The sequence below is a fragment of the Impatiens glandulifera genome, chromosome 4, assembly GCF_907164915.1.
Source record: "Impatiens glandulifera chromosome 4, dImpGla2.1, whole genome shotgun sequence".
Classification (NCBI taxonomy): domain Eukaryota; kingdom Viridiplantae; phylum Streptophyta; class Magnoliopsida; order Ericales; family Balsaminaceae; genus Impatiens; species Impatiens glandulifera.
This window is the reverse complement of record NC_061865.1, coordinates 3,910,271-3,933,717: the sequence shown is the minus strand read 5'-3', so window position 1 is coordinate 3,933,717 and position 23,447 is coordinate 3,910,271. Positions and strand designations below refer to the sequence as shown.

The 23,447-nt window shown below is 26.3% G+C and overlaps 3 protein-coding genes across 3 annotated transcripts; 2 read left to right on the top strand and 1 right to left on the bottom strand.

Annotated features, from left to right (window-relative positions):
• Positions 1-8,880: 8,880 nt before the first annotated feature.
• Positions 8,881-11,922, bottom strand: LOC124936463 (dihydroceramide fatty acyl 2-hydroxylase FAH1-like). The gene is made up of 6 exons (XM_047476963.1): positions 11,740-11,922; positions 11,584-11,676; positions 10,632-10,828; positions 10,438-10,543; positions 10,052-10,198; positions 8,881-9,219 (listed from the first exon to the last, which is right to left on the bottom strand). Exons 1-6 carry the CDS (start codon positions 11,788-11,790, stop codon positions 9,100-9,102), a joined length of 714 nt encoding a protein of 237 aa, XP_047332919.1. The 5' UTR covers positions 11,791-11,922; the 3' UTR covers positions 8,881-9,099.
• Positions 11,923-12,040: 118 nt separating this feature from the next.
• On the top strand, positions 12,041-18,129 carry LOC124934482 (pentatricopeptide repeat-containing protein At2g34400-like). Its single transcript, XM_047475019.1, has 5 exons — positions 12,041-12,064; positions 14,802-14,931; positions 15,032-15,090; positions 15,178-15,250; positions 16,724-18,129. Exons 1-5 carry the CDS (start codon positions 12,041-12,043, stop codon positions 18,127-18,129), a joined length of 1,692 nt encoding a protein of 563 aa, XP_047330975.1.
• Positions 18,130-21,796: 3,667 nt separating this feature from the next.
• On the top strand, positions 21,797-22,207 carry LOC124934481 (TPD1 protein homolog 1B-like). The gene has a single exon (XM_047475018.1). The coding sequence runs from the start codon at positions 21,797-21,799 to the stop codon at positions 22,205-22,207; it is 411 nt and encodes a 136-aa protein (XP_047330974.1).
• The last annotated feature ends 1,240 nt before the right edge of the window (positions 22,208-23,447 follow it).

The following is a 23,447-nucleotide window of genomic DNA, read 5'->3' as shown; positions in this document are numbered from 1 at the left end:
AATTTATTATAATAAACCTAGTATATTTAAAAACCGTTGACTTATTTTGATTTTAAGGAAATATATATATATATATATATATATTTTTATAAAAGAAGACTTAAAAAATAATAATATATAATGATAAAATAATTTTTTATTTAAAAAAATATATATTTTTATATTTTAGTTAATTAATTAATTGATAAAATAGATTATAAAATAATATTTAATTTTAACACAACTAATTATCTATCTTAAATTATTTTAGAAAAACATAAATATATTTTTATTTTTATTTAAAGATAAATCGTTTAAAATTAAGTGGGTTAAAGTTTATAATTTACTTAAAATTGATAATTTGTAAACTTGTAAAATTAGGTTTATTTAAAATTGAAAGATATTATTTTAGAGAATATTAGTAATATATTATTATTATTATTATTATTATATATATATATATATATATATAATTAAGTATAAACTAATTTACATAATAATAAATAAGCGATTCTAAAAAAAATTAAAGTTACATAATCAATTACATAGTTTAATTATTTATATAATTAATTATTTTAAAAATATATATAAATTGTTTTATTTTTATAAAATTTGAATAAGTTATAATTCTTAAAATTATTAGGTCATAAAAATCTTAAAGTTTAACTACTTTAAAATTTATCTAAACAAGAATAGTTAAACATTTTAAAATACTAACATCCTAAGATTTTACCAGAGATTTTGGTAATCTTATTTAATATATCCCAACTATATATTGAAATAATGACAACCTCCATCTAATCTTAATCTCAGGTACTATTACATTATTCACATTACAAACAAACTAAAAAAAAAAAAAATCAAAATATATTATATTTTTTAATTATATACTTGTACATCTAATATATTTTTATCACAATAATTCATTTTAATGACCCAAAATAAATAAAATTATTTTAAAATATATGTCTATTAATTATATTGTCAAATTAACTTTCTCCATAAATACCTAAAATGTAATATATACAATATCACAAACAGTGAGAAATTACACTAAATATAATTATTTTTTTAATAGTGACTCATAGTATATATAATATAAAAATATATACTTTTATCAGTATTGTTGAGTTATAGTAAAAAGTAGAATATAAATATTTAAAGCAAACTAACTTATTTAAGTTACTTTGTGTGAATGTATTTATATTATGCTTTTTACAAATAATGATATTTGAGTTCGGGAAGTTATATGTGATATCAGAACCAACCCGAACAATGTGTTACAAGAACCACCTTTCAAATCCTAGCAAAACATAATTTTGCTCGAAAATATTTGTAATGTATTTTCTTAACTCATAATAGTACCTGAGTGTTAGGCGTGATTGATTTTGAGTTATTTGGATTCCCTCATTTTTCATGATATTAATTATTTCATCATCTAAATTATTTAAATTCTTAAATAAAATATCACATTGCTCACTAATTTTTTTTAAAAAAATTTCAAATAATATATTTAATTATTTAACTCAAATATTTTTTTTTTCTTAAGAGAAGAGATGGATACCAAATTTTGGGAGACTTAAGTAGAGGCAATAAATTTTCTCAACCCCTATACCCAGCGGATAAGCAAACGATTGGTTATAAAGACAACTTATTCGAGATGTTTTGAACAAAAAAGAAAGATATTTGTATGATCAGCATGTTTTAAAACTAAATGGATTCTATAAAAAAAAAATCGATATTATTCTGCTATAAGTATGCTATATTACCATCGCTATTAGAAAAATGATTTTTAACGAAGGGATAAACTTTCGGAGAAAGCCAAAATGTTCTCGGTGATTGTTTTCGCCGATGGCGATAAATGCTCTCGAACAGTGTCTGTGAGAGCGTTGTGGATGAAAAAAAATCGAAAGAATTTGCGGCTCTCGAAAATAATTATAATTTTTTAACGAAAGTAGGTAATTGGCTCTCGGTGATAATCAATATTTCTAAAAAAAAATATATTCTAAAATCTTCATCCGGTTTGATATCATTTCGCCCTCCTTTCCTTGTATCTTAGTTTGATGCAACAATTAGGTTTTACAGATGGAATTTAATATCTGCCAAGCATGTAAATTATAGAATTAAAATAAAAAGAAAGGTCATTTTATAAAACATATATCAAATATATATCATTCAACTTACTAAACTAACTGGTAGGAAAATAAATTATGATTAGTATAAATATTTAAAGTTCAATTTTTTTTAAATAAAATTTTAATTTGAAATTAAGAGTAATTAATGACTTTACTTTTTTTTTATGCTGGAATATATATATATAAAATGATGCTTAATTTTTAAAGTGTCCGGATTGTTGGCTCGATAGTTGTGGTTAATTTGGATATATGTGAGAGTAAATGGATACTTGGGTCGGATTGTGGGTTGACCCGCCCATAAACTTAAAACGGTTAAAAATAAAATTAAAAATGCTATAGGTATGGTTTGAACAAATACAGCCTTTTAACCAACTAGGCTAATAACACTTTATATTTTAAATTCAACCCAAAATTTGATAAACGCGTGACATTTTAACAATATAAGTTCAACTTTTTAACTAACTAATATATATATATATATATATATATAATGATGCTTAATTTTTAAAGTGTTCGGATAGCCTGGTCGAGAGATGTGATTAATTTGGATACATGTGAGAGTAAATGGATACTTGGGTCGGATTGTAGGTTGACCCGCCCATAAAAATTTTACCGTAATATTTTTTTCACGATTTTTTATTTTATTACTTGCACAGGATACATGCTAGTTAGAATAAAAACTAGTTTGATTATAGAATAAAATGAGAATGCGTTTAATCATTCCAATGAAATAAAAAAAAATCTAACTTTATCCTATTATAATAGAAACGTGCAGCGACTATCATGGTCTCTTATTGAAAAATTAAAGTTTGCTTAATTTTATGTAACATGTGTTGACAATATTGTTAATTTGGTGCTGACTATTTGGTGCTTGTTTGATAGTGAGTTATTTAAAAAAATTATACATTATAATGATAAAAAGAACTATAATGTTAAAAAAATTATCAAACCGACCAGTATATATGGGAAATTTGAGGAAATGACCTCAAAGATGCCCTTATTTGAGCCGGTGGTAAATTATAATTTTAATTGCTTTCGTGGTCATTTTTTTATTTTTTTGATGAAATTGCCCTTTTCGCGAAACGCTAAAGAGCTTAGCGTTTCGCGAAGTGGATTAGGTTTAATATAAATACTATAATTTTTTCATTTCCTTCATTTTCTTTCTCTCTCTTCTCTTCTCTTGTTCTCTCTTTCACGGTGGCGGCGACGACGACGGCGGCTACGGCGACGGAGGCTGCGGGGCGGCGGTTCAATTCATACAGATTTACAAGATCTTTATTTCTAACCCTAACCTAAATCAATTTATGTTTTTATTTACACAATCTTCATAAACCCTAACCTTAAACCTATTTTGCATGCAGGTCTTCGATTCTAAGGATTTGAAGGTCGAAGAAGATGTTCATTTCAAACCTAAACCTAATTCAACTTATGTTAATGTTTCCATTTTCTTCATCTCAAACTCTTCGATTTAACCTGTACTTATTTGGTTCATATTGGTTCATATTTGTTATTTAGTTCATATTTGTTCATATTTGTGGGTTCATATTTGTTATTTGGTTCATATTTGAGCATTTCGTTAGGTTCAATAATGTCTTTTGCAGAAAATCTCGGATCATATGGGTTTCCGTTTCAGGGAAGATTCGCTAAGTGGTTAGCGTTTCGCTAAGTGCTTAGTGTTTCGCTAAGTGCATTTCGCTAAGTGCATTTCGCTATGTGCATTTCGCTAAGTGCATTTCGCTAAGTGCTTATTTATTTTGATTAATAAATAAGTAATGTAATGCTTATTTATTTTGCTAATGATGTTTGAAGATTAAATATTGTGCTAATTTAAAATATATTTTAAATAATTTGGTGCAAAAATTTAGAAGAGATAAATCTAGGAAGTTATCGTCAAATATTTAAAGAAATTGGTGTAAATGGGGAATACTTAGAAAGCATGTCAATGTTCACGATAAAACAGATACTTAGGTTTATAAGACGATGTCACATGAAATGGGGTGCTTTATAACCCTTTGCAAGGAATTGAGGCGAATTAAAGGTTGGTCGATTTCTTGCCATTCCTTTACTCTCTTCCAAAACTATAATCTTATTAGCTTTAGTTTGTTGATAATAAAAAATGAACTTTTTTTCAGTGGCTTGTTTGAAAGGAGAACAAAGGGTACGAAGGCCATGGTGGGCACCTCCTTGTTTCGCGGTTATTTTCGTCAAGTCTGCGAAGAGTAATCGGCAAACCAGAGTTGTGTCGTTGAAGCTTGAACCTTAATAGATTTTGCATTTTTCTATGTATGTAATAATATGTATGTATGTGTGTAATTCTCACTTGTTTCATGGCTTTAATCATCTAAAATTCATCTTTTGGTTCTTCAATGGAGAATTTATGTGAATTTCTTTCCTATTTTTATTAGCTTTTTTTGGTTTTATGTTTGATTTTATCAGTGTTTTCCTGTTTTAAATGCATGTATACAACTTTGTAATGAAAGGAGTGCATTATGATTAGGATATATATGATAGATCTAACCAATAATAGTCTACATTCTTTATATGAATCTTTATTGAACTCTTTGTTATGGATTATTATTTTCATCTTGATTATGATAAATGGGTAAATTTTTAAAAAAAATTATGTTTGTCAAAAATTAAAATATAAATTAAATTACATTTTAAAGTAATTTTTGCACATATATTTTAAATTAGCACAATATTCATCCTTCAAACATCATTAGCAAAATAAATAAGCATTACATTATTTATTTATTAATCAAAATAAATAAGCACTTAGTGAAATGCACTTAGCGAAATTCACTTAGCGAAATAGACTTAGCGAAATGCACTTAGCGAAACGCTGAACACTTAGCGAAACGCTAAGCACTTAGCGAAACGCTAAGCATGCACTTAGCGAAATTTCCCTGAAACAGAACTGAGATTATCTGCAAATATCATCAACGACATAAATATGAACCAGAAATATGAACCAATATGATATGAACGAACCAAATAACAAATATGAAACAATATGAACCAAATAAGAACAGAAGAGTTTGAGAATATCGTGGAAACATGAACATAAATCGAATTAGGTTTGAAATGAACATATTCTTCGACACCTTAGAATCATCTTCACCTGACCTGCATGCAAAATAAGTTTAGGGTTAGGGTTTGAAAGAAATGAAGATCGTGTAAATCGATTTAGGTTTAGGTTTAGAAAAATGAAGATCGTGCAAATCGATTTAGGTTAGACCCCCGCCTTGCCGTCTCTGCCTCCGTCGCCGCCGCCGTGAAAGAGAGAACAAGAGAAGAGAGAGAAAGAAAATGAAAGAAATGAAAAAATTAAAGTATATATACTAAACCTAATTCACTTAGCGAAACGCTAAGTCCCTTAGCGCACTTAGCGTTTCGCTACAAGGGTAATTTCGTCAAAAAAAAATAAAAAGACCACGAATGCAATTAAATTTATAATTTACCATCAGGTCAAATAACCTGGTTTTTGAGGTCATTTCCTCAAATTTCCTGGTTTTTGAGGTCATTTCCTCAAATTTCCCGTATATATATAAATAGAATGTAAGACCCAATTTGATAGAATATAAGGATGTAGTAAAGTCAAATTTAAAATTATAAAAAAAACTCAGAATGAAAGCTATTAAAATCTTAAGATAATTATTAAATTAGAGAAGGTTAACTGATTTGTTTTTAAGTAAATTTTTAAATAGGTAAACTCTTACGATTTTAAATATACGATAACACGATTTTTTAATTTTATAAATAATTTTGTTTTCACAATTTTATACTCCTTTACATTAAAACAAACAAATTTATATTTCTAATTTTAAAAAATTACTATTATTCAAATAAATAAATTAATATAATTAATTTTATAAATATAAACTGTTTATAGTGTTATTTTCTTAATATTATTTTTTAATTAATTTTATATTTAAATATTTAAAATTTGTTAGGTATAAAATAATTAATTATATATATAAATAAATAATAATAATATTTTTCAAATAAAACTCTTATGATTTTAAAGAAAACTCTAAATTTTACAAGTTTACAACTATACAACGATGGTAAGTACTCTCGATTTTGATTGTCTTGTTCTAAACCATTACAATTCACTATTTATCTTTGATCGTAACGTGTTAGAATATTGAAACTATCTATCATATTAACTAAGGATACCAAACATGATAAAGAAGTGTAAAATATAATCATAATTAATGAATAAGACTCAAACCATGCATATTACTAAAGCCCAAAATAAGGCTTGCAACTACCCCCAAATGAATTAAACTTGTAATCTGCCCCCACTCCTATGCAATGAAATGAACATATATTAATGTCTAAAGCTTTTGGGGTACTTTATTTATTGACTGATCCAAGATAAATATATTTCAAATCATTACTCTTAGTATTTGAGATTCACAAAAGTTTTGGTTGTCCTAATCAATTGTAACATCACAATTAAATTTGATCATATTTACTTATCCCGGTTTCCAAATAGTGATAAATCGGATTGCCCCGAAGGATTTAGTTTCATTCCCATAGTTAATTTCCACCTAAACCATCAAGAAATTGGTAGAAATTGGTTTGCTCATCTTCTCAAACAACTAATACATCTCTATCTTTAACTATTCAAGATCAATCATTATTAGGAAATAATAATAATAATTTGAGTTAGAAAGGCTAAAATTTAACCTAAGAAATCTTTAAAAAAATATCAATTAGGTGCTATATGACTAAGGGTTATACATAATACATCTAACTGGAGCAATCTTATTAACCTGGCCTAGCCTGAAGATATTGTTTGGTAAACCATTAGACTACTAATGCAGAGTTATTATTATTTTTAAAAGATTATAAAAATTAATGTATAATATTACATTCTATTGGACTAATTAATACAACCCAACCTAAATCAGATAGGATTCTCTGCTCCCGGTTTGTATTGTATTTCTATGGTAAGGAAAAACGGTTAATTCGATGTTACAATACAGTCACTAAGGCAATGCTACATGTACAAAATCAACAAATAAAAAGAGTAATGCTTCACTTTTGTGTACAAATGTTATTTTATGAGTGAGATTGCTTGTATAGTTAGCATCGAAATAATCAGGACGAAATCATTAAAACAAATATTTTTTTTACTATTTTGCCACCTCTTGTGGGTGGGAGCAAACAGGAGCAAATGAACCTAAATCTCATTCTCAATGGAATTATCATGAGTACATGCCAACCTCATCACATAGCCACCTAAACAAAAGTGTATATATAAAAGCTCATATACTTAAACCACTAAACTTATTAAAAATAGTACAAAATTAAATTATTTTTTGTTAAGAATATTAAAATATTATAAACATAATTACCCTTCATTTCAAATTAAATATTATAAAGTTTCACAAGTCCTAACCCTCAAAAGGCACTGCAACTTTCTTTCTCCTTTAAAGAAAATCTGATATAAAACCAAAAACAAAACAAATTACAACATAAAATTAAAATAAGATGAATAACATCGAAAGTAAATCTTAAAATGAAATAGAAATACCCACTATCAAATTAACCATCTATGACATATGGAAAAGTATATTTTCACATAGAAATCAAACTGAATAAAATGGATGAAGTTGGTATATTGTTAGTTAGATGATAATGGACATGTTAGAAATATTGGATAAGTAAGTTAGCATTTAATAGTATTCGCCCAAAATTCATTAGTATATGTGCTTAATTATTTATTTGCTTAATTATTATTTCAAGCTCGAATTTAGGTTTTTTTTTTTTAATTAGATGAGACTTGAATTTTGAATTTTGTCATATTAATTCAAATTATCATAATTTTAGATATTCAAGGCTCTCTCAAGTGAATGAAAGTTTATTTTATTACTTAAGATAATATTTTCATTTTTTCCGTTAATCTATAAAATTTGTAATATATATATATATTCTCACCTTTTACTGTTTTAAACTATTTTTACAAAATACACATTTAAAAAAAAATATGGTCATAAAAGGTTAAGCACATAACCTGCAAATACACTTGATCATTTAACTAGATACAAAATTTGTTGTCTGACAAGCTCGAACTCGGAACCTTCCAAGGAGGTGGGAATATTCACCTCTTATTGTCTGACAATACACATTTTTAAGCTAGTATTTGGTGGTTTAAAATTTGCATGTCTAAAAAAATACTAAATTTAAAACAAAAATGTTTAAATTGATAAATCGTATACAAAGTTACGTCGTTTCGTAATTTTATTAAAAAATAAATACTAAATCTATATTTTTTCAAATGTTTTCTCAAATTGCACTTTTCTAGTCAAACAAACCATTCTCGATAAATTAGAATGCTTAAATCTCGAAAAATTAATCAATTTAAAAACGTAAGTCGAAAATATCTATAAATATCATTTTATTTACAAACGTGATAAATTAGTTGAAAAAACAAAAAATAATACGTTAGAATAACAATATGAACGCTAAAATTGTGATATTTCGAGTATCATATGACACAATTCAAAGTTCGAGCATTAAATAGTAAACGAGTCTTAGAATATTTAGTGTTTTTTAATGTTGAAAACTAGCATAATTGCACAGTTGTGACATACACTTCAGTCTAAGCGGTTTTAAGTAAGAATTTTTAATTTAAGATGTTTTAAGTGATAATTTGTAACATTTGAGCTCTTAAGAATGAGTCTTATCACTTAAATTCCTTTATGTAAGTGGATTATGTGATTTTTTTTTTAAAAAAAAATTCTAAACAATGCATAATTATTGAAGATGGAATTATAATAATACATTGCTGTCATTTTGAACCCTTAAATACATGTGGGTAAAATTTCACTATAACTGCAATTGCCAATAACAGATAAAAAAAATATCTTGAAATTACCCAAACTACTACAAATTAAAAAAAAAAACAGTAATATAGGTGATTCAAAATTCCAACAGATATATATTTTTGTTTTTTTTAAGATTCTCTAATGAATCATGTGGTCTTCTTCTGGCCATAACCTGGAGGATAAGTTCCAAACACTCTATCCCATAATGAATTAGTGATCCCAAATCCCATATCTTGGATTCTGAAGTGATGATGCATATGGTATCTCTGTATTATCAAAATTTTATGTCTTTACAATATAATATAAACACATAAAAAGTTATTTTAAAGAAGGAATATAACAAAAATATTTTAAGTTTTAAAAATAAGGTAGAAGCAATTCGGTTTGATTTATACATTGAAATGCATAATCAAACGGTTGACATTATTGTGAGAAAATCGTAAATTTCAATTTGTTGGTATAAAAGATTGATTTGCTCGATTTAATTTGTTTATCAAAATATTTAACATACATTAAATTTAATGACAGCAATAATGATAATAAAAAAATAAATATAAAATGATTTAACAAAAAATAAAAGACTTTCAATTATTATTATTATTTGTTTAATGTTTATTATAATTCAATTCGTTAAAGAAATTTAATATGAAAATATAAATTTAAGTATCAAACTTTTATTACAATCAATTATGTATGTTTTATTAGTTTTCATCATCCATCAATTTAATACTTCTACTAATAGATAGAGACTTATCTATGTTATGTTGTAATGGGCTTAAGCCCAATCAAAAAAATATAATACAATTAGATCAAATTATTCTTTAATTTTTATTTTTTTCATTATTTTAGTGATATATTGTAATGTTTTTATCATTTAGATTAAAAGTTACTTATTTATATTATTTTGGATTAATCACTTTAAAATATATATATATATATATATTAATAAATATGATGAATTATTTAATGATCAGATGATATTAATAAAAAAAATAATTGGGTAATTTAAAATTTGAAACAGTTCTAAATGACTTTCAAAGATTTAATCATATTTTTAAAAAAATCAACATTTAATAATAACTTGAATTAGTAATTTACCTTAAGCTCAGATTGAAGTCCTTTCCCAGGCTTGCCATGGTGCAAGAAATAATGAGTACAATCATACGTCACATAACCGAGCAAGCCGCCACCAAGAACCGCATGAGCCGCGGTTGCAGGTGCAAGAAGCTTAATTAGGCTCCATATCTACGTACATAATCAATTTTATAACAACCATGCATGAAGAAAACGTAAACAAACAAAAGAGTAACAATAGAAAGCAGAAATTTGATGTAAAGAATGGTGTTAGAGAATGATGTGTTAACACATAATAAGTGAAATTAAAAAATTAAATTTCTCGATCATGATCATGTTAGATTTCAAGTCCTATAAAATGCTAGCCCAACATCAATAATAACAACCAATTTATAAAAAAAAAATAATACCGGAATCAATAGAATGGGAGTAGCAGCAGGCGGGAAGACAAGGCGAAGACTGTCCATAGGATGCTTATGATGACAACCGTGGATAAGATAATGAATAGTATTCCCCCTGTTATCGCAATTTCAATATACAGAAACCAATCGAATTAGTATATCGCGGGCGATTTGAATAATCGAAGATGAAATTAGTGATTAACCAATAGCTGGTTGTTTTGATGTGGAAGAGAAAACGGTGTAGGCTATATTCTAGCAGCGTCCATATCAGGATTCCACATGCGATCGAGGCAGCGAGGTTGGAAAACGTGATGCCGAAACTAACCGATTTGGAGATGAACCAGAATGCGACCGGTAGCCAAATTAATGGAATCACCCACCATACAGTAAGAGTTAATAACTGCATCAATTCATTAGAAAATCATTTTGAATTATGAAAAATGTTAAATAAAAGATAGTATAAATCATTATTAATGTTTTATTATATGCAATAACAATTTTAAACTATTTTTTATATAAATTTTATTGTTATATGCTTTTGAATATGGAAGAATATATATGACTACAATTCAACAAAAAAAAAACAATAATTATCGTTTATCAATTTTAAAAAATAAATAAATACGGAGAACTAGCCTAACCCCATGAGGTCATAATCCCCACTTCTATTCAAACATTTCCAGTAAAAATTAAACATGTAACATTTTGATTTTTTAGGTCGACTATTTTCATTGGACTAATGACTTATAACTTATTTTAATAAAATTTAAACAATACTAAGAAGATTAATATGATTTCGGTAAAGATGACCTGCATAAATCAAGAAATGATCCAAAATAACTAATCTTAATCAAATAAAATCAATTAAAAACAATAGATTGATAATTTCAAACAAATATTTTATTAAATAATTTTAAAAATATTAAGTTTTTGATATTCGGAAGGGTGATTGGAGAGTAAGGTTATTGGATCACACAATATTAACATAATATTTTACAAATGAAATTTGTATTAATGTATGTCCAAAACTATTATATTTCTTCAATTGAACTTATAATATACAATTGTTTTTTTGATTGCATAGGTTACTAATTCTATCTTTGAGCAAATTTCACATAAATAACTTTAGTAATATATTCCAATTGATATTTTTACCTCCAAGACTTGGTTCTCAAAGAACCGAGGTCCTTCTTTTGTCACAATAGGCTGATGAACCCATTTGTCGTAAGCTTCTCCAAGATGGCCGATCTGCGAAAAATTTGCAATTATATAACATGTTTTCTCGAGATGTTAAACGCAATTATATCTAACCTGAAAAACTAGAGGTTTGTTTAGATCAACGACGAAATCCTTCTTGGTCATCTCTTAGGAATGTTCACTTCAAGAGGGGCACCAGCCGGCTTTGGAACCCTAATTTGATCAAGAAATGGAGCTATTTTTCTCCTCAACTTGTTAATATTTATGGTAGAATCTATTGAAGGTGAAGGGGAAGAAAACTGTGGAGAAGGCAGCTTCTAAATTTGTAACTGTCTATTTATACCTTTAATAATTGTTTTTCATTCCATATACAATTATTTCATTTATTCAATTATAATATTTAATCATATACAAAATGGGTCTTCAATTTTTGTTAAAGGTGTACATACACCATTCAAAGTATTTAAATTGTACTCAATAGATTTAATGTTTAACTATAAGAAAAAATAAGTATAAACCTATCATACATAGTTTAATGTCAAAATGTTTGAAATAAGAGTTTTACTATCTTAATTCGATTCTAATTGAAAATAAATTATTTTTCTAAGGTGATATTTTATTACATAGCCAATTGATTTTTATTTATTTATTGTCAAAAATCTCAAATGGGTCAAATCTACTAGTAATATTTGAGCCAAAGAAAATAAAGGTTGTTTTTTCACTACATTTATCTTATTGGACACTGTCTATTTAAATTGTCAAGTCATACTTATTTTTTGAAACTTTAAGTTTCAATTTTAAAATATTAAAATATTGTAGGTTGAATTTTAAAATGTATAAAGTTATATTGGTTTGGTTCCTTAACTTGGAAGTTAGGGAGGCAAGAACTTTCCTTCATTGTCTGCTCACAAAGGGTAAATGACAACTTTGTCCCAACGATAACGTTGGCTTTTCTATGAAGCTTCATATGTAATAATTGTTTATTCATTTGTATTATTAAATGACTAAATTTAATTGATAAAGTATTATATATTCATTATAGGTCAATTGTTATTTAAGATCTAAATTGAATTGTATTTATTGTATAAGGCTTTAACTTTGAATTGTGCTAGATGAAGTTTAAATTATTAAAATTGTAGTCATTTAAGGTTTTTTTTAAATATGTTCGTCGTCTTATTTTAACGTCTTATTTTTATTTTTCAACTAATTTGTCACATTTTGGACGAGTTTTTTTAATTAAGTATTGTTTTTGATATTTACACATTTTATCGAATTTGATTTGCGTTACTAAAATAGGTATATTATAATGAAATGTTTGAGAAAATTTGAATAAAGATATATTTTTGTCAATTTATAGAATCGTATGAAAAAATTGTGACCGAGAGTAATATTTCTGAATTTGAAAACAAGAATTGAAAAAGCTTATTGAATTATACAGGAGATGGTTCCCGATCCTATTAACTAGAACAATTATGTATACAAAATAGTCTTTAAAATAGTGATATAATAACATAAATAAAATAACTTTATAATTAAAATTATTTTAAATATTAAACAAGTTATCTAATATAACTTTTTATAAGACGTTTTTATGTGTATATACTCAATCAAAACATAACATTCCTATGTTAACATAAATTATATTTGTTTTAATAATTTTGTATTATTTTTTCAATAACTTCGTAACGACATCACTTTGTATACCGTCTACATTTGAATATATTTATAATTTAAATTGAGTATTTTCTTTCAAGATATACGCATTTAAAACTGTCGATTATATTTTTAAATACCATAAATATGTGTAATATAGGGAAATAATTAAAATATCAAAAGAGAATTATTATTTTGTTTGTACAAATATGATAAATTAATTAATAAAAAGAAAATATTATGTTAAAATAAGAAGACATACCTTTTCATTGGTTTGTGAACAAAATTTACCTAACTAAAATTATGATAATTTAAATTTTTATAACATTTCAAAATTCAAACCTTATTTAATAAAAACAACTCAATTTTTAAAAAGGAATGGTATAATCATTTTAACTTACAAAGAAATTTTAAATTAAAAAACACACTTTTTAATAAGATTTCTCAAATCTTTTTAGATTATTTTAAATCTTCATCCTCCTTTAATCCTCAATGTGGTATTAATTTTTAATAGAGTAGTTAGTCTTAAAGACCTTTTAAATATATTTTTAATATTAAATTATTGTCATTACATAACTCAAAAATTATATAAATATTAAATCATATTTAATTTAATTTAAAATGTCATGCAAAATTATTGTGAAGAATATTTTCTTACAGTTTAATATACTTTTAATTATAATAAAATAAATACATATTTAATTTCAGAAAAAAATTATCAAATATCATAATGAAAATATATTCTCATATAATTAAATATGAATATTAAAAAAATCTAATTTAAATTATTTAATTTATATATATATATATTATAAATAAATATATATATATATATATATTTGTTATATAAAATTAAATAATTGACATTCTCTCCTGCTCTAATGATCTCAATCATTACTGAAATATATAAATTGTGGCATTAAAGTCCAAAATAATTTAAATATGTATTATCTTTAATATATTATTATACATAAAAACTCTTTTATCACTAAATCATATTATATCATTACAATTTTTAGAGCTCTTTAATACCAAAATATTGATTATTATAATAGCTTCCAAACATTCTTAATACAAATGCAATTTCCAAATGCAGTTTCATTCAAAATGATACTTTTAATATTTGTCTAAATTGAACTTTTTTTCACAAATTTCTACACTGATGAATAGTCTTCCATATAAAATATCTCTAAATTTTTATTGATATTCTTACTTTGAGATAAACTTCAAATATTTATCTCTATATATTTTAATGTCAATGTATCTCACATATATTTTTTTTAAAATAAATTGTTTCATACTAGTTACTATGTAATATATATTGGGAATTTTGACGAAATAACCCTCATAAAAGGGTTATTTCCAAATTTAGCATAGGCTGGATAATTTTTTTAAATTTAACCTTTTGTCAATGGGAAAAGACCATTTTGCCCCTAAATTAAAAAAATAACATTTTCTCTTTCCTTCTTTTTCTTTCCCTTTCCGTTTTCTCTCCCTCTCCTCTTTTCATATTTTCGAAACAGGAAGTAACAAACGACCATCATCATCATCTTCTTCTTCTCCTCTCCTCCGACGACGAAGCCGAAGGAACCAACGAAGCAACAAACGAAGCAACAGTAAATGTGAGTTTTTCCCGTGGCCAAAACCTGAGGAGTAACCTGGTGGGCTTTTCTTTTTTCTTGCAATTCTTACTTTATCTATCTATCTAGGGATTGATTGCCTTTGTTTGAAAGTGTTACTGAAAGTTGTGCAGGGTCACTTGTGTTGGATGGAATAGATGTAACTGGCTATCCAATATTTAATGATGCGAAGGTTTACCATCTCACTCTTACATGCCTGAAATAAGCTGCTATAATCAACTACCACTGCTGCTAATATCTCTCAAATTTTCCAATGCAGGTGGAAAAGGCAATTGCATCTGTCGCAGACGAATGCGTATCTGTCGCAGACGAATGCTCATCTGTTGCAGATGGTAAACCTTCGCATCATTAAATATTGAATAGCCAGTTACATCTATTCCATCCAACACAAGTGACTCTGCACAACTTTCAGTAACACTTTCAAACAAAGGCAATCAATCCCTAGATAGATAGATAAAGTAAGAATTGCAAGAAAAAAGAAAAGCCCACCAGGTTGCTCCTCAGGTTTTGGCCACGGAAAAACTCACATTTACTTTTGCTTCGTTCGTTCGTTGCTTCGTTGGTTCCTTCGGCTTCGTCGGAGGAAGAGAGGAGAAGAAGAAGATGATGATGATGGTCGTTTGTTGCTTTCTGTTTCGAAAATATGAAAAGAGGAGAGGGAGAGAAAACGGAAAGGAAAGGAAAGAGAAGAAAAGAGGAAAGAGAAAATATTATTTTTTTTAATTTAGGGACAAAATGGTCTTTTCCCATTAACAAAAGATTAAATTTAAAAAAATTATCTAGCATATGCTAAATTTAGAAATAACCTTTTTACGAGGGTTATTTAGTCAAATTTCCCTATATATTTGGTAGGTAATAAAAACATAAATTAGTGGGCTTGAGCCCTATTTAGCCTGGCCTTATGTAAGTTTGAGTATAATAGTCAACTCCAATATTAATTTTCTTATATATAAATACAAAAATTAACAAATTTAAAAGTAAAATAAAATACAAGTAATGTTATTTAGATTTTATACAATATTTTTATTATATAAAAAATTAAAATTAATTTAAAAAATTTATTGAAAATCTTTTAAAATAAAATATTACAAAAAAAAAAAGTTTATTTTTGTCAAATAATTTATTCTTTTAATATTTGTTATAAATTTAACAAGATTTTTTCTAAAATAAATTTTCTTTAATATTAGTCATCATATTCAGAACTTGAATATCAGGTATTTAATTTATTTTAAAATTTTTTTCATTAACAAATTCTCTTTATTATCATTAATATTTTTTTTATAGAGTTATAATTCTCATTTAAAACGTCTTAAATAGATTGAAGTGAGAGTAATGATGTAAGGTAATATAGTTTTCTAAGTTTAAACAATAATAATATATTTTTTTGAGATGTATTAGGCTATTTTTCCAATCACTCGACTATGTTAACCTCGTTCTACTCTTCCAAACTCTAAAACCTACATACGAGATGGCTAGTTCTAGTTCGGCACCGAGCAAGAGTTGCTCTAAATCCCAGTCCTCTTGTACCCATTTTAAAGAGGATAAATATGACCATCTTAAAAATAATTTTTTTTTGAATCCATGACTATATTTTAGATGTGTATTACAATAATAAAAAAAAAATAGTATGAATGGGCAAGTGCTGAGAAACATACTAAAAACCCTAAAAAACTCAATCCATATAAACAAAACTAAACAAATCGATCAAATTCTATCCAAATCCATAATCACATCTCTAATCAACGAAACCCCAATCTGGAACTCCATAATCAGATCATATTCCAAAACCCAAATTCCTTCTTCAGCCATCTTCATCTACAACCATTTCCTCAAATCAAACTCCAATATCTCTCCCGATCATCACACTTACCCTGCCCTAATCACCGCCTGCAGCCGCCTCCCTTCCCTTCTATCAATCGGAAAACAACTCCACGCCCGTATAATCATCACAGGTTTCAACAATGACATCTACGTCCAAAACTCTCTCATTCATTTCTACGGTTTTGCAGATGAGAAGAATAATGCACGTAAGGTGTTTGATTCAATGCCTCAAAGAGATTTAACCACTTGGAATTGTCTTATAGCAGCTCATAGTCATGATGATGCATTGATTCTCTTGAGGAAGATGAAATTGAATGGAATTGATGTTGATTCCATCACTTTGATGAACATCCTGAATGCCTGTGGGCGAGAGAGAGATCAGAAAGGCGGAGAAATTGTTCATGGATTAGGTTTGAAAACAGGACTCGGGTCAGATTCAAAACTACGAAAATCGGCTATGGGAATGTACGTTAAGTGCAGCGATATGATTTCCGCGGAGAAATTGTTCGATGAGATGACGATTAGAACCGATGTAATCATATGGAATTCATTGATTCATGGATATGTACAGTTAAACCGTCCAAATGATGCCTTGAAGCTTTTCATGAGAATGGAGAACACTATCGAAAAAGATGAAACCACCGTAGTTAGTCTTCTGGCAGCGTCTGCAGCGTTGCTAAACCTAAATTATGGTAAGCAAATTCATTCATTTCTACTTCGTAAGAACATAAACTACGATAAATTCATCGAAACAGCTCTTATAGACATGTATTCAAAATGCGGGAACTTAGAAAAAGCCTTATTGATCTTCAAGAATTCGAAATCAAAAGATGTTTATACATGGACTACGATGATCCAAGGGCTAGCTAACAATGGGCGTGGATATGAATCATTGAATTTATTAAACGAAATGGAGAATCAAGGGATTAAGCCGAATTCAGCTACGTTTGTTTCTGCACTAACAGGATGTGGGAAATCAGGTTTGGTTGAACAGGGTTGTGAAGTGTTTAAGAAAATGGTGGAGATTTATGGTATAAAACCTAGGATTGAGCATTTTGGGTGTTTGATTGATCTGTTGATTGGTTGTGGGAAGATGGAAATGGCTATGGAGTTTATTGAGATGATAGATGAAGAAGAGAGGATTGTTGTTTATAAAAGTTTTTTGAATGGTTGCATTGATGATTGTAGGATTGATCTTGGGTTGAAGTTTGTTGATGAACTTTGTAAGTTTGGATTGATTAGTGATCATGATTGTGATCATGATGATGCCATTTTTGTTATGGTTTCGAATTTTTATGCTTTGGCGGGAGAATGGTTTAGGGTTGGTGAGATAAGGAAGATGATGAGAAGTTTTGATCTTGTGAAAGAACAGGGTATTAGCTCTATTTAGGTTCATCACAAATTGTGATTTTTTTTTATTAAAAAATTGTTGTTTTATTTGTTTTATCATTAAATTTGAGAAGTTCTACATTCTGTTTAGTTTGGGCTAACTTGGGGGTAAGTAAGCCAACAAGTCAATAGTTAAGAATGACCAAATCTAAGGGCATTCATTCAAAAATAATTATTAGAACTCTAAATCTATTCTTATGCCAAAGCTAACCCAATAGATTAAAGACAATTTTTTTTTCTTGAAGATGAAAGTTAAACTATTTACAAATATAAAAATTAATGTAAATCTATTAGTTGAAAACTATTTATCAATAACTGGATAATAATTGAATTTTTCGTCTTGAATTTTTATAATTTGAATAATACGTTCGGTTGATGATTGTGTTTGATAATCATTTTTTGATTGTGTTTGATAATCATTTCTCGAGTTTATTTTCGTTCCCTTCTTAGTAGCAAATAAAAAGAAATTATCAGACATTTATTTTGTATTCATTCAATAAAGGAATTATTGAAACTATTCTTTTATATGAAATCTTTACTATCATGCTCATTATTTATACAAGTTTCACATTATTTTGACAATGATCATTTGACATTATATTTTTCGGTTATTTCTTATTTAGAAGCATGAGCTTAGGCCCAACCTTCTTTTTAATCCCCATTTTTGGGCGGTTGAGGATTTCGTAATATTCTTGGTTTGAAGATCTAGTGGTGCTACCCGAAGACTTAAATGAATAACCATCGCTATTAAGAACAACCGAGATCCAATGATAATTTGCGCGTAGTTTCTGGTCTTTGACATAAAAAAATAAGGTTGTAATAACGAAACAGACATGTGAAAATTTGATCGACTGAGAATAATTTTAATTGTCGTTCAAAATATTTGATAAAGATTTGTCGACACTAATTTATTGATTCATTGAGTTTTTCAACTTAAACCCTTATTATTTAGAACTCAATTAAATTTGTCAATCAGGTGACGCTCAACAAATTGAATAATAATCCTTTACTATTTTTTATTGTAAATTTTATTTTATAAATTTATATCATTTGATATTTAGATTATTAATTATTTATTTTGTACATATTATTTTGTATTATTTATTAATTATTTTTTATAAAAAAAATATAAAGTATATAATTATATTCTATAATTGTGATTCATTTATTAGGAAAATTTTATATTAAAATCTATAAATAAATAATTTTACTATATATTTGGTTTGCTTTAAATGAAGTGACCACAAATAGGGTAAGAAACAATATCACATAAATCTTCAGATTAATATAGTGCCCAAAATTAATAAATTTTATAATAACAAAGTATATTTATTTTGTTAATAAATTGAATGGTTCTTAAAAATTTATAAAAAAACTCAAAAAATGCATCAATTGAGTTTCATTTTTTTTTAATATATATGAACCACTTAAAAAAAACAGCTTCAAATTCAAACAAGCTCAGTCTCATGTAATTTTTGTCATTTTTGAGTTATAAATTGATATTCACTTTAAATAACTTATCATCTCATCTTATATACTTTCATTAATAATAATATCATTCATATGCCGAAGCTAACCCAATAGGCTAAAGATAATTTTTTTTATTTATATAAGAGTCCAACCATTACAAATACAAAAATTAATGTACATCTATTAAGTAAAAACAACTGAGTGGTAGTCAAGATGATCAATTTTTTCGGTTCAAATTTTATAATTTGAATAATACTTGATGAGTTTTATTTTTATTGGGTTGGTAATCATTTTTCGAGTCTCTATTTATTTATTCTGAGCAGTAAAATGACGAAATTATCCGACATTAAGTTAATTTTTTATTCTTTCAATAAAAACTCACTGAAATACTATTCTTTTATATGGAGACCCTTACAAATTAATATTCTCCCATTATTTGTATAAATTTCTCAATATTTTGGCAATATATGTAGATGTTTCATTATCATTTAAGATGATAATTTTTTGTTATTCTTACCAATCATCAACTAAAATAATTTTAATTGCCGTTCATAATATTTTATAAAGATTCTGCGACAACCGTTTCATTGATTTATTCGACTGTCTCTATTTCACCCTTATTGTTTATGAACTTCATTAAGTTCGTCTTTGAAACAAACTGCATGACAATTAAAAAATTTCATTGTAAATTTTTTTTTTATAAATTCATATAATCTGACATTTATTTCATTAATTATTTATTTTGATTTTATAGATATTATTTATTAACTAATTCTTATAAAAAAAAAGTTATATAGTTATATAATTACATTCCTATAATTGTAATTCATTTATAAGGAAAATTGAATATTAAATTCTAGAAATAAATAAATTCACTCCATCCTTGCTTTTCTTTAAATTAAGTCACCACAAATAAGGTAAGAAATATATCACAGCAATCTTAATTAATATAATCCCCAAAATTATTATTAAATAGTAATTATATAATTATTACACTTCATCATAAATCCAATTCAAAACAATAATCATACATTACACAGTAACAAACAGACTAACTGCGAAATCTTCACGTTTCTTCCATGCATGTTCATATATCATTCATATTGTCACAAAAAAAAAATATTTAAAAAAATCATTTTATATTTATATTCTTAATATATATTTTTATCAAATAATTAATTTAGTTTTGATCCTTTTGAATGATTCAAATGAAAGTAAAAACAACATTATGGATAAATAGATCTATTATTTTCCTCTAAGTCATTTTTTTAATATACAATTGAGGAGGATGTATTATTTATGTTTTTAGATTTGAGTTTATATTTGCATTATTTGATTGAATTTTTCGTCTAAACATTTTTATAATTCAAATAATATTCTCAATCGTTGATGAGTTGTTTGTTGTTAATATTCTCCAATTGTGTTGATATTATTTCCCGAGTTCATGTTCCTCATCTTCTTAGAGAAAAAAGATAAAATTATTGGATATAAATTATTTTTATATTTTCAATAAAGAGTTATTGAAACTTTTATAACTTTACCAGTTTCGTCCCATTATCTATACAGGTTTCTTACTATTACTATTCTAACGATTATAATTTGAGAAGATATTTTTCGATAATTCTTAACAACTCTAGGTTAAAGATAAATTTATAATATTTTTTTTTACTGTTTCATTAATTCGTTCAGTGTGTATTATTCCAACTCTTATTCCTAATTAATTCAATTAAGTTCATCTTTTAGAGTGAATCTTTAACCAAATCTTATAATAGTTAGAATCTTTTTCATTATAATTAAATTTTATTTTTATAAATTCATATAATTTAACATTTATTTCATTAACTATTTATTTTGATTTCATATATAATTTAATAATATTCATCAATTATTTCTTATAAAAAGAATAAAGTTATATAGTTATATAATTACATTCCTATAATTGAAATTCATTTATAAGGAAAATTTAATATTAAATTCTAGAAATAAATAAAAATTCACTCCATCTTTCATTTTCTTTAAATGAAGTCACCACAAATAAGGTAATAAACATATCACATAAATCTTTAAATGAATATAATCCCCAAATTTATTATCAAATATTAATTATCATATAATTACAACACTTCACTCACGTTTCTTCCATATTCAAATTTTCCTCCATTTATCTCTCCTCTTTCTCTCTCTAAAACTTATCAAAAATGGCGAAATCTGATTCTCTTCTTCTTCTACTCTCCACTATCTTCGTCTCCACATGGTCAGTCTCAGGTAAAGAAAAGAATAGCAGTAGTGCGATACAGGATTGGAATTGTTGTGCAGCGGATATAAGGATTAATCAATGGCCGTCAGGATATACGGCTATGAACATTCCAAAGTTTACTGTTGAAGTTGTGAATGAAGCTTGGATGGCTACGGATGGAGTGTTTGATGTTCATATCTTCTGCGGTGAATTTGCATCGGCGACTCTTGTTAATCCGATGGTGTTTAGAAGAATTGGATTTGGTGATTGTGTACTTAGAGATGGAGGTAAGATTGGAATGGATGAAATTATTTCGTTTGATTATTCGAATATTTTGCCCTATCCTTTATTTGCTGTTCATGTTAGATGCTAGCTAGATTTTGTTTTTTTGGTTGAAGATATAGTTAGTAGATTTGAATTTGTAAAAATTGAAGTTTTATTTCAAATTTTGTAATTTGATACGAAGTTTGTTTTAATTGTCTATATTCATAAGTCAAGATGTCACTTGCAACACAAATTTGTATTTTTAAACATAAAGATCTATGGTTAAGAATAAGATGTCACTAACAACATGAATTATGTCTTTCGAAAGTAAATATCCCTCGTTAATATGTCGCTAGCAATACGAATTTGAACTTTCGAACGTAAAGATCCTTCATTATGATGTCGCTAGCAACACGAATTTGTTCTTTCGAACGTAAAGATCCTCGTTAAGATGTCACTAGCAACACGAATTTGCTATTTCGAACATAAAACATCTATCGTTAAGATGGTTACTTATATTTCTTTTTAAATTCTTAAAATGAAAAAAAAATGTCATAAATCTTGAATAATTACTCCTTAATAATGTTATTTATAAGCATTGATAAAATTATTTTTAATAATAAATAAAATACTAATAATATTTTTCATGAAAAATAATATATTTTTATACAACAAATGTGATTTAAACAAATAAATCAAACTCAGGCTTAATTATACATACTATTGCTTAATTATAAAATGTAAAATAGTAAAAAGAGAAAATTTTAATCTAACCTTAAATTTTTCAATAAAAACAAATTTGGAACTTGTGTCCAAAAACAATAGTTATCATCTTTTCTCCTTCTCACCACCATCTAAAAACATTTATTATAAAACAAAATCTTTATCATTTTTTAAATTAATCCTATCCAATCTTTCTTTTTTCCATTTTCTTTTAGTTAGAAGATTATTCAATAATTCAATTATGACATTACAAGTTACAAACTTCTGTTTCTGACTCTCAAAAAAAAATAAGTGAGATTAAAAAATTAACTCAATTCTCACTTAAAACAATTTAAATTATACTTTTCTTTAGTTCAAAATTTTTTTAGTTCAGCATTTTAGAGAAAAACAAACAGGACAAATCCAAGCCACCGAATCGCATTCTCGACACAAACAAAAATGTCGACAAAACAATCAAACAACCAACCAAACACTTTGCTTCTCACCACAACATTATTCTCCTCTACTCTATCTGGATTCACGTACAATGATTCACATTTATTACATCATTAAATTAATTAACTAAAATATTAAAATTATTATATATTTTAAATTATTAATTTAATTTGATTATTTTATACCATTAG